Source organism: Lontra canadensis, unplaced genomic scaffold (genome assembly GCF_010015895.1).
Source record: "Lontra canadensis isolate GAN:19392208 unplaced genomic scaffold, GSC_riverotter_1.0 scaffold23, whole genome shotgun sequence".
Lineage (NCBI taxonomy): Eukaryota > Metazoa > Chordata > Mammalia > Carnivora > Mustelidae > Lontra > Lontra canadensis.
The window spans coordinates 6,150,543-6,163,512 of NW_022631017.1; the positions used below are offsets into that span (position 1 = coordinate 6,150,543).

Genomic DNA, 12,970 nt, shown 5'->3' on the forward strand with positions numbered 1-12,970 from the left:
TGACTGAGCCACCCAGGTGTCCCACCCTCTTTTTTTTTTAAACAGGGAAAACTCAAGTACACCCTTTAAGAAGCTGAAAAAAATGAGTTACCTGTACATGAGGTAAGTAAGATCTGTATGATGTGTGCCATAGTAACCAGATGGAAAATGTGAAGGTCTCCAGTGCCAAGGCTGATCCCAGAGAAATCCTGACACTGCAATGCAGGGAAAGCGAGCACCAAGCCCACCTAGATATCAAATGCCAAGGGTCAGACAGGTGACCTTTCCTTCCACAGCTGAACACATTTCCATTTTCTTAACATGATCTCCTTCTGAGCTCAGCCCTCCCCTTCAGAAATCTTTGTTGTTAAAGGGCACATGCTAGAAATTCCACTGGGATTGGCTAAATGAAACGACTTACGGCCTAATGCGGTCTGCATAAGTACCATCATTTCATATGTCCAGGGACTCCCTCATACATACCTTATTAGTAGTAAGAAAGATAACACTTGATATCTTTCTAGGGAGTGAGCAGTGGAAAAAAAAAAAAAAACCAGGGTTTTGGACACACAAAAATCTAGATATGAATCCCAGCTCCTCTTACAGGCTTTTTATTCAAGTTAACAACTTTGAGCCTCAGCTTAAAGTAATGCTTTAATACCTCAGCAGTAAGGATTTAAGGGCTAACTGAGAACGGACGTGAAAGCAGTCAGGTGCACAGTAAATGCTAGCTCGCTTGGGAGCCTCCCGTTGCCCATCAGTGGTGCCATGGTAGCGGTCTTTACAGGAGTCCTAGAATCAGTAACAATGGCTAACATTTACTGGGGACATGGTGCTCTAAGCTCTTTACATTGCTTGTTCCACTGAGTTCTAACACAATCATACGAGATAGGAACTAACTAACTCAAAGGTTCAGAATCTGATGCCCAAAGAGGTTAAGGGGACAGACAGCACATGGGGTTGCTGTGTGGTGGCACACTCAGTGTCCTGTATAAGGCACCCAGCTGATGCGGTGCTGAAGGTTAGCCACCCACTGCCTGGCCCGTGCTGTGTCCTGGCTCTAGAATGCACCTGCTCAGAAGACAAACCTTTCCTTAAATCACAGAAAAGAGCTGTCTGTTGCTAAGCAACATGACCATAGGGTTTATCTGTCCCAAAGCACTGTATGGGTAAAAAACATAAAGAGGTTAAATTACTGACCTCAGTCACAAAGCAAAATAAGAGAGGTCAAGCCTCTCAACTATATTCCTTAACATTTTCTTTTTTGAGCCTTCTGGGAAAAGAATTATACTCAAAAGTATTAAGAATAATAGATGACAACTCCTCCTGTTTGCCTTTACACTATTCACCAAGTCTAAGATAGAGTACGATAAAGAGAATTCCAAACACAAATCACAAGATACTCACCAACAAATGGAACATGTCAATATCTAATATGCATGGAAGGTCTCCATGGTTGTCATCTGGCACCAATGCTAAATAGTTAAAGAAAAATGTATTAGCACATCTCATATGCCAACATAAAAATGTATACACCCTAGAGTTTAAATGTATTCTTCTGTAAGATATGTATGAATTTATAAGCTAGAACCTCCACATAAACAGTATTACCAAACTATTTTTACTAATGGAGAGAAGTTGCACCACGAAGAACAAAACATGGAAGATGAGAAATTACCATATACAGATTAAGTGTTCATACTCACATGCAAAAAGTTTACAGAAGTGTCCTTGCACCACTGAAAGTGATGCCACTGTCCAATGTGCTGCAGCAAATCTTGTTAGTGACCTAAGACAGTCATCCTGAAATAAAGAGATTGATGCAATGAGCAAAGAAGCCAGCATATAAGGTACATTTCATCCTTGAGCAACGTGGGGCTTGGAGGAGCCGAGCAGTTGAAAATCTGCATATAACTTCTCACTCCCCCAAAACTTAATAGCCTACTGCTGACTAGAAGCCTTACTGATGACATAAACAGTTGATTAACACATTTTTGTATGTTACATGTATTACATACTGTATTCTTATAATAGAAGAAGAAAAAAGAAAATAGTAAGGCCATTATGACTTAGAGAAAATACATTTATGGCACTGTACACACACACAGACACACCATGTATAAGTGAACATGTTCAGTTCAAACCTATGTTGTTTAAGGGTCAACTGTAGTTCTCTCCTTTCAGGAATTCTAGTTCAGAGCACAGCTAGTCAAAGCAAAGCTGGATGCATATGAGATCTCTTCTGGGTATTTCTAGGTAGTAAGGAACTGACTCAGTCACATCTGTAATAACAGGACTCTAACGTGAAATGAATGGAATGAAGAATATCTAATTGTATGCAGAAAACACTGAAGCTATCTCCTTGCAACCATGCTGCTAGTTCTCTAAGGAAACGGACACATGCATCAAGACAAACTGTGAATAACCAAGACTCCCAAGGTGATGTGGTATTTCTTTTTTCTAAAAAGACATTCGAAAATGTGGGAAATCCTCCAAATAGTGGGGAAACTATGGGCAAGAAGATGGATGTAACAAATCAAGGTGTCTGCAGCTCATCAAAATTATTATAGTGAGGGGCGCCTGGGTGGCTCAGTGGGTTAAAAGACTCTGCTTTCGGCTCAGGTCATGATCCCGGGGTCCTGGGATCGAGCCCCGCATCGAGTTCTCTGCTCAGCCAGGGAGCCTGCTTCCTCCTCTCTCTCTGCCTGCCTCTCTGCCTACTTGTGATCTCTGTCTGTCAAATAAATAAATAAATCTAAAAAAAAAAAAAAAAAGTGACTACGTAGCAACACTGAGGAAAAAAAAATTTTTTTTTAAAGATTTTGTTTATTTATTTGACAGAGAAAGAGACAGCGAGAGAGGGAATACAAGGAGGGGGAGTGGAAGAGGGAGAAGCAGGCTTTCTGCTGAGCAGGGAGCCCAATGCAGGGCTCGATTCCAGGACCCTGGAATCATGACCTGAGCTGAAGGCAGAAGCTCAATGACTGAGCCACCCAGGTGCCCCAATAATGAGAAAAATCTTGATGTAAAGTGAAGAATATAGCAAGAACAAAACTACATGTTAAGTATCAACTGTAATCAAGTTTCAACATGCTAATGAAAAAGGTGGTGAACTGATGAGTTTTTCCCTTCCTGCTTAATTCTGTTTTCCGAATTCTCTGTAACACTGTTTGGTTCACCAGATATTGAGGACTACTAATATATGACAGTCTCGGTTTTGAAGATCTTAAATGAACACTTACCCCACTTCTCCTGCACTCAAGAAGCTCATGGTCCTGGCTGGGGGCGGATGGATGGAGGATTGGGGTGAGCAGAAGTGGGGAAGGAAATGGCGAGGAAATGACTGCAGGAGGTAGTATCACAGAAGAGGGATATCCCCCTCATGGGCACGGCTCAGAGGTTTCCCAGGGAAGGAAGAGCTTGAAAAGCCATCAAAAAGAGGAGTCTGTTTGGGGTACTCTAACAGAGAGGAAGGCCTGGGAATTAGCATTTGGGAACTGGCAGTAATTCTGTCAGCTTGGACCATGGATGTGAGGATTGGCAGGAAGTGACAATGGAGAAACAGGTTAAGAAGTTTGAGAGGGGCACCAGGGGGCTCAGTTGGTTAAGCAACTGCCTTCAGCTCAGGTCATAATCCCAGGGTCCTGGGTTTGAGCCCCACATCAGGCTGCCTGCTTTGTGGGAAGCCTATTTCTCTCTCTCCCATTTCCCCTGCTTGTGTTCCCTCTCTCGCTGTGTCTCTGTCAAATAAATAAATAAAATCTTAAAAAAAAAAAAAAGAAGAAGCTTAAGAGATAGGGGTGTCTGACTGGCTCAATCAGTAGAGCACGCAACTCTTGATCTTGGAGTTTGAGTTTGAGCCCCACATTGGGTGCAGAGATTACTTAAATAAATAACTAAATATACTTAAAAAAAAAGTTTAAGAGATATAGTCATTGTTTGGAGGAACCCTCTGATATTGTATTAGGAAAAAGGTTCAGGGTAGAGACTGATATAATAATCTAAGCCAGAAATGGTATGAACCAAACGAGCAGGAGTACGAATGAAAGGGACAGGACAAATAAAAGAAGAGGAATTCAACAAACTCTGCTGATCAACTAGATGGCTAGATTGCCTTTTTAATAATCAACATATTACCAATTCTTATTTACTGTAAGAAAAATATCACAGTCAACTCTGATATATCATATCATTATATCATCATATATCTGATAGTTAAGAACTACCATTCTGCTGATTTACTATAAAGATACAATTCAGGATGGTTTTAATACTAGGTCTACTTCCAGATTTTCCAAGTCCAAAGCAGTTTAGATACTTTTATTTTTAAAATGTTCCAAAGAGGATTTGAATGTACAACCCCAAGCTGAGTACTTCTGATACACAATCTATATTCGTTAAATGATAAAAAAGGGTCCTGAGACTCTAGTGTTTGCAATGAAAACAAAAGTCAGCAAATTCACTAGTTGTTGAGTGATCATGCTGAACTGTATTTTCTATACTGTTTGTTTCTTCATTAGGCTCTTATATCTGTATTGTCAATCTTGGCACCTAAGAAATTTTTAAAAAATCCTAATGTCTGGGGCCCATCTCCAGAGACTCTAATTGACCCATGTAGAGCCCAGGCATTTTTTAAACTCCCCATGTGATTCTACATGAATAAAATTACATGACTTTGTTCTTAAGTGGACTTTTATGATTTTAAACTTGGATAACAGGGCGGTCTATCACACTGACACTAACTACACAATAAAAATTAGCAAGCTTTGTATATTCCTTCTCATTCTTCTCAGTATTAAATGTATTATTTTCACATCAATTTGTACTACATAATGCTCATAAAAGGTAGTCAAATGTGGTAGAGAGTATGTTCTGTTTTATATTTCTAATTACTGCATTAAAAATTCAAGAACAAGAACTCTTTTTAGTTTTTTTCCCCTTTTCATGTGTTTAACCAAGATCTCTGGATGTGAAGAGCTCATGTCTATTTAAAAGAAAGTCATGAAAAATTAAACAACAAGCATGACTTCTTCACTACTGTTAAAGAAAATGGGTTTTACTATGAAAGGAGTGATAAACCTATGCTTAAATAACCAGTTCAGGTTTTTAAAACTAAAAAAAGTAGAACTTCTGAATTTCTATTCCCACCATTCTGTGAACTGAGCAAACTGACAACTTACCAGTCTGCAAGGCAAAGGACCAAATAATGGTTTATCTTCATCACTTAAAATTCTTTCTGCAGATTAAAAATGGTTAAGATGATAAATAAATTGGATATTATGTATATTGGAAAGCACGATATTGTCACATTTTGAAATCTTTTAAGTCATTTCACAAGACTTAACTCTGAATGAAAAGTAAAATTGAAAATACATCCTCTCAACCAACAAGAATGAGTTGTTGCTGTGCTTAATTTATAAGCTGTTAGTCTAATATTTTGTCAGTATCTACTTCCTGCTTCAAAGTCTTTATTTCCTCAGACTACTGCCACTTTAAAGATCTCATTTAAATAGAGGCTTCTACACATAATTCATGTTAGCACGTGCTTGTGACTTAATGTTGAGACAATTGTAAATCTCTTACCTATGCTTTGGATGGTGTATGCACAACTACCCCAACACATTATGGGTACACGGGGATCCTCCTCATTGGGATGAACCTTTAGTCCCACCTTGTAAGTAGCAGTTCCAAATGTTGTTAGCATTTCTTTTATGCTCTCAGAATAAGGGTTCCTGAAGTGAACATGTATAGAATTAGCTCAAAACAATGTGCTCGTGTTAATCAAATGGTTCAGTTTCTTAACAGCCATTTGCTGTGCTGGAATTGAACCACTTAAACTACTTAAAAATAGAGTGTACAAAGTGGGAATCAGAGACTTGCAAACTGTCTCTGCCTGAAAGGAGTTATACTTTATTTCGGTGGGCAGGGGTGAGGCCCAGGGCTGAAAATAAGCTATCCAGTGGAAGCCTACATACTGAATCATAACAAAGGTTAAAGTTAACCCTTGAACTCTTTCTCCATCTACAGAACACTGGCAGTGTATATCCACCGCCACAAATTTTAGTTTCTTCAGGGAAGAATCCTCAGAGGGAAGCTGTTTTACACACTGGCATTTGGGGATCCCAAGTAAAGGACCGGTGGGGGCCTGATCATTTCACTGTGAAGTTAACAGGTCAGCAAGCTCCAGCCTGCCCACCAGGAATCCAATGAGCTTTTGAATAGCCACCTGAGGAACAGTAAACATTTAAGGAAAGAATCAAACATCAAAGAGATAAACTCAAACGAACAGGCAGAAACAAAAAAATACAGGGGTAACAGAAACAGTATAGAACCCAGCAAATTTGTGAGAAATTTAGAGGATCAGTCCAAGAGCGCCAAAACTGAGGTAACAGTAGGACTATCTCAAAAAACCAAAAGGAGAAGACTATCGAAGAAACAGACAACTCTCATAGCTGAAGGATGGGAATCTTCAAAGAGCCTACTGAAAATGTAGCAAAAATGGATAAGGAAAAGATTCACATACCAAGGAACAACACAGAGAAATTTTTAGAACACTGGGAATTGGGGCGCCTGGGTGGCTCAGTTGTTAAGCATCTGCCTTTGGCTTAGGTCATGATCCCAGGGCCCTAGATTGAGTCCCGTGTTGGGCTCCCTGCTCAGCGGGAAGCCTGCTTCTCCCTCTCCCACTCCTCGTGCTTGTGTTCCCTCTCTCCCTGTCAAATAAATAAAATCTTAACCACAACAACAAAGCACCACTGAGAATTAAAGGGAAGATCCCACAGCTTCCAGAAGTAATAACTACAAAGGAACAGGAGTCAGAATAGCGTTAATTTCTCAACAGATGCTAGAATTTGGTAAAACAATCCTTTTAAAATCTAGATGAAAAATTACTTCTATCTACAGTTCTATACCCAAGCCATCAACCAAGTAAATAAATAAATGTATTTTCAAACATGAAAATTTAACACCCAGGCACCCTTTCTTAGGAATCAGAAGTAAATCGAGAAAGAGCATGATATGAGATTCGGGGAAGTTTGAGGGGCATGGCCAGGGGAAGTCTCAGGATGACAGCTGTGCCTTGTCCTGATAAGTACAGGAGGAGGACACAGGCCGTGGGGGTGTGGTCCAGGACAGAAAATCATCTGATCCATCTGAGTATTTTTGAAAAGCTACAGCTAGACACCATGGGTGTCTGTGGGGGAAAGTAATATACACATAGAAAACCAAGTACGTGAAAGACATAAGGTGATTATTAACCACCAGAAAGGCAAAATTATATAAGGAAATAAAATCATAACACATAACTTCTATCAGCAGAGACAATTACAATGTAAAAATTGCCAACTGATTTAACTAAAACCTGAAGTAACTACCTACGCACTGGTGAGGGGCAGTGAGGGCTGAATTAATTGCCAGTTAGTCAACAGAAAGGTAACGGTTTAAAAATGATAAATCAAGAGACAGTCGACTAAGCATTTTAACTAGATATATGGAAATAAATGGCAGAATAAACAGTATCATAGGACTGGTGATGGGGACGGAAGTAGGGGATGTGGAAGGCAAAGGACCGAGGCTTTTCTTGAGATAATAACGTAGTACATGCCAGGCGTGGCAGCCAGGTGGCTTTACCTACAGCATGTCACTTTACCCTCACAACATTGACAAGGGGAATATTAGTACTCTCACTTTATAGATTAGGAAACTGAAGTACAGAGAGGTTATGCATTTGAAAAAAAGTCACACAGCTGGTAGGTAGTGCTGCTGGAGACTGAATCAAGCAGTCACAGTTTGGCTCTATAATCTATACTACACTTCACAATTAATTTGCTTAAAACAGGGCTGAAAATATTCTGGTTTGATCCTGGGTTACTAAGACACTGGTGGGGCCCTCAACAGAAATATGAAAGTCAGAAGAAAAGCACAGGACTTCGTGGGGAAGCTGAATAGTTCAGATTTAGATGTACTGATTAGTTGTTGCTGGGGAGAGCAAGACAAAGGGTAGAGCAGGGAGTCAGCAATGCAAACTAAAAGAGGTTGGTAGGAGTAAAGCATGTCATATGGTTCTTTGGTTTTTATCATGTAATCCTTAAACCTCAGATTTCAAGATCAATGTCTCATAATATTTTGCTCCCTAGTTTGATAAATCATATTCTAATCACTAAATTTTTCATTTTAACTGGAACAAGTGTGAAAGAAATCAAATAATATACTCACTTAGGATGAAAATCAGGCCTAAACCCTTCAGGGAGCTGCAGTTCATCCATATTTTCTGAATTCTTTGAAGAAGTGGTATCTAAAGAAATAAGCATTTTATATTATTAATCATTGGTTTATAGTAGTTCTGTAAATTTCAGTCTTAAATTTCATTCTAAATATATGTAGGTCAAAGAAATTAAAAAATGACAGGGGAGAGTCCCATTAACAAAAACTGTCCTAAGGTACATTTAAAGCATGAGAAATAGTAGCTGACTGACCAAGGCACCTTTTACAGTCAACTACGCTTTCCTAATAGTAGAGCCACTAGAACACAGCTAGGGAAGGTAAGGAGAGTATGCTATTCTGTTTTAATAAAATCCAATGATAGAAATTCTGCTCAGACCGCTTTTCTGCAAGGTCATTAAATGCCGTACATATTTATGAAACTTGGGAAGTCTCTGGTAATACCAACAATAAAGTGAGTCGGCTCGCCATGAACTAAAGCTGGCTCTCCAACACTCAGTTACATTCCCCCACCCCCAGAAGCTCTTCAATAAAATGGGGGAATAAGTGAGAAGTATTTATTATAAACGTCACATGGGCTTGTATGTTTTTCAAGGAATAAGGAATAATGTAAAGTCAAAATTAGTTCATTAAGACAAAGAAAATTAGAATAAATCAATTTTAAAATGAGAGGTTTCACTTTTAAAATATTCTTAAGTAATTTCTTCTGGAGCTACATTTTCCAACAATCTCAGACTTTAGGGGAAAAATGAACTTATCAGAACTTACTAGGAATACTTTCTTCTTTCCTAAGAACCTGTAATGCTTTTATTTGCTGAGAGATTGTTCTAATCCACTGAGTCAGTTTTGGTTGGTCTGAAATATTTAACCTGCTAGAGAAGATTATAGAAACTGTTTAGTATTCTGTTGCTGCTTAGTTTAAGATACAAAAAGACTCTTCAAATGCTTATGAGCATAATAATTTAAACACATTTCAAATACTTAAAAAAAAAGAAAAAGGTAGGGGAAAATTTGGTGCCTTAAAAAAATAATAGGTATTTCCAATGGAAATGAAAAGATACTATTTGTTACTATGATGCTAACAACATTATTTGTCAAAAATTTCACTTTTTTCGCAGTACTGGAATTTGCTAATAATTCCTAGACAATCATAGCACCACCACTAGTATTTATTATGTGACAAATACTAAAAGCATTTTACAGTATTAGACTTACTAAAATACTCTCATGTGATAGGTTATGTTATTTTCCCCATTTTATAGATGAGGAAACTGAGGTTTAGAGCGATGTAACTTGACTAAGACCACAAAAAGTACAGATCTGGCATTCAAACCCAGTTATATAGACTCCAAAAAAAGCCTGTGTTCTTCAGGACTATGATGTAATTGGCCTTCATGAGAAAACAAAACAAAACAAAAGTGATGTGTGAAACACAACAAAGGTAATTTTTTACTTCTTATATGCAGTGAATCCTTAATCTAACAATGACGAATTTATTAGTTCAAATATAGATATAAATCACCATGACTTCCTGTTATGATTAAAAAGCATGACCTTACACTCAAATCTACTGGTGTGTTTTTTTTTTTCTACTGGTGTTTTAAGAAGATTTTGTGGTAGCATAAATAAGACACCATAGTTTGAATTCCTAAAATTGAAAAGAACTTTGCTTTGAGTTGAATCCAAAAAGCACAGAAATTAATGGATGATTCATATTCACAAAACTTAAATTAGTATTTGTGCATGTAAGGTAGATAGCATAATTCTATACTGAGATATAAAAACCAGATCTGAAGAGCAGACAGTATCAAATTCATATTTGAAATGAGAATATCCAATACTTCTATTAACTAGAAGCATCCTACAAATTATGAAATAACATAAAACAACAAAAATTTTCCATTTTAAAAACATCAACAGATTTTCATTTTTTTGGCCCAATTCTTGAAGGTATTATCAGCCAGTAAATTGTAAAAAATTATATTTGTTAGAATATTCAATAAATTCACTTTGAGCGGCTCCTCCGTCCCCTACCAATTTACCAAGCATATCTTGCAAAGTATGAGGAAGATACTTAAAGTAGGGTCCTAGAAATAAAGGAGAACAGTTTTCATAAACATATGGGCATTTTACACCTTCTATAATGGATGACCAAGAAACTGAAGTCTGGCCTGTTCCTTTCTAAAAACCAAAATTGTATTTCACAAGTCTATCAGAAGAAATGACTACAAAAAATGTATCGGGAAAACAATGTGATTACCTGGAGTGATTTCTCCCCTCTCTGGTTTATCATCTCATTATCTTTAATAGAAAACTACCGCTTAAATACAAAGGTTTCATGGGCCCAAACTTACCTGTTAAAAATATTTCGTGGAGGAAGCAGCAGAGGAATTACAGTATTACTCAAGCACTCACAGAGGGGACAGAGGAATTCTCCGTTTTCCACATCGTAGCTGGTATGTAAGCGCAATCTCTGTTGCCTTCGCTGTTCTTTAGCTTGAACGGAATCAAAATACCTTTACAATTAGAGAACACGAGGTATCAAAAACAACGGTAATTTTTCTCAATGAGAGCCACAAGCTTCTACGTTTTAACTATTTTATTTCCACAATACAATAAAATCTTCACAGTTCTTGGTCCCAGTGCTGTCTTGTCACTTTCCCAGGGCCGGTGGCTACTTGCTAGTGAAGTGCATGATCACGGAATGAGCACAGTGCTACAATAACACCACTGATTTGTTGATTTTGCAGGAAAATAGACCGAAGTAGAACAAATTTGAGGTTATCCCACCTTAGGTCGGGGAGCCAGGACAATCTCAGGAAGTAACAAGGTAAGAACAAGGTAAGTACTAATACCTTTAGAGTTAAGAGTGAACACCCTGGAAAGACATTACTCATCTAGTGTTTATGCCACCATAAAAATCTTTTTTCTTTGTCCAACTTGTTAGTTAATACAGATCCCCACATTAAAAGATATATCTGATATACTATGAAGTTTCTAAGTTACTCCTTTAACATGCAGGACAAAGCAGCTCAATTTTAATTGTTATTAGGTAGTGATATGCAGTTTTTCTTCAGCATCTCTAATTCTTTCTCCCTTTTTCTAGAATGAAATGTCCTTTATTTAAAGAGTTAATTTTGAGCGTTCGGATAAGCTTCTCTTGACTAATATTAAGAATATAAATTACCTTTGCCAACAATGGGCATGCATAATGTGCCCACAGCTACCAGTGTGTGTTCCGCAAGACAGATCAGGGTGCATGAATAATGGATCATATTTTTCTGCATTACAAAACAAAGAAACAAAAAACAAAACAAAAAACCAAGCATTTAATCTTCCTATAATAAATGTACAACTTTAAATTGGGAAATCCTCGATAAGGGCTTGTAAACTTGAAATGAAATGCTAGTTTATTCCTTCGAGATATCAGTCATTTATGCAAGACCCTGGATTATTTAGAAAGCAGGACTCTAATTTTTATCACCCTGAGCAAATGAAACATCCCTAAATTGTTAACTGAAACTGGAATTCTGTATTATGTACTTCGACTCTTTTGAACATTCCATGCTTTCAGGGCACTGAGAGACTCCCATCCCCTGCAAAAGCCCAGAACTTGTTCTTCATGGGGCTGCCTTTAATACTTTGGTGGGGCTGGGTCACCATATCTCCAACAAAAAGGTGTTTTGGCAGTAACGGGACGCCCCCTAGAGGAGATTCTGCCTAAAGACTTTCGTGCAAAGAACAGTCACAATCACAGTATCAGACAGAGCCAAAGTGGGAACAAAATGCCCAGGACAGCAGCCCAGACGGGGAATAAGATAATTTAGACAGTCGTCCGATCTAGTGCTAATTTTTTATATTCAAAGGAGATGAAAACATGAAGACAAACTTAAGATGGCTCCCTGGCTTTTTAGAATTTTTCAAATTCTCTATATTAATTAGTATGATCTTAGAAATTCCACAGCATTCTATAAAGAATTACTAAAGTTTCAATTTGCTTTACATAGCATAAAGAAAATATTTCCAGATGTAAGTTGTGAAAGCATTTGGAAACGTTCTTATAGCCAAAGTTTTTTCTTCAGAAAATAACTATTTAAATAAAACCGTTAACTTTAATCTTTGGCCTGGAATGAAATTTACAAATCGTGGAGTTCAAATGACCATTTTTTAAGATGAAGCAGACTAATCCTTATCAACTAGGTGTTTGAGAGCCACACTGTGAAGACTTTCCTTATGGAGAAAGAGCTATCGTACCAGTGGGTTTTTAATTCTACCATGTAAAAGGCACGTGTTAAATAAGTGCTTTGGAAATTCTAAGACACAGTTCCCACTCTCAAGAAGTTTACTGGAATGGTCGAGGCATATGCACATATAAACGAGTCTAAGAGTAGAGATATGAAAGTGTCTGTGGTGGAAACAATAATGTGCAGCTTAGATGCCCCTGCAGGAATGAATGACTTACTCCCTCCTTAGCAGTTGGAAGAGGGCACTTCACTCTTATTCGTAAGTGGCAACTGCTTTGCTCAAAGTCACACCTCTTTCCAGAGGTGGCCCACAGTCACTGATCAGTGTTGGGGTTTAAAGACCCTATTCCCCTTGCTCTGACTCGGAACACCTCCAAAGGGCCATCCAGCTAGAGAGCTCCAGTGGGGTGGGATGAAGCCTTTGGGGGATTGCATGAAGGCTCAACTTCTCCCTTTGCCCAAACCTGCTCCCTTCCTCTCCATTCCACAGATGTTTATTCCAAGGCTATCCCGAATAAATGTCTGGT

General features: G+C 38.2%; 1 protein-coding gene across 8 annotated transcripts in view; it reads right to left on the reverse strand.

Annotated features, from left to right (window-relative positions):
* The window catches only part of UBR2 (ubiquitin protein ligase E3 component n-recognin 2), a 123,399-nt gene that overhangs the window by 14,723 nt on the left and 95,706 nt on the right, over nt 1-12,970 (reverse strand). For 6 of the 8 annotated variants that reach the window (XM_032862166.1, XM_032862164.1, XM_032862161.1 and 3 more), the window contains 9 exons: nt 11,387-11,480; nt 10,554-10,715; nt 8,968-9,071; nt 8,194-8,272; nt 5,563-5,711; nt 5,160-5,215; nt 1,686-1,782; nt 1,387-1,454; nt 92-227 (listed from right to left, as the gene is read on the reverse strand). In XM_032862166.1, coding sequence (XP_032718057.1) covers nt 92-227; nt 1,387-1,454; nt 1,686-1,782; nt 5,160-5,215; nt 5,563-5,711; nt 8,194-8,272; nt 8,968-9,071; nt 10,554-10,715; nt 11,387-11,480 — 945 coding nt within the window. Of the gene's footprint in view, nt 1-91; nt 228-1,386; nt 1,455-1,685; nt 1,783-5,159; nt 5,216-5,562; nt 5,712-8,193; nt 8,273-8,967; nt 9,072-10,553; nt 10,716-11,386; nt 11,481-12,970 lie in introns of those variants that run through there. The other 2 variants (XM_032862165.1, XM_032862169.1) reach the window with 2 other exon arrangements.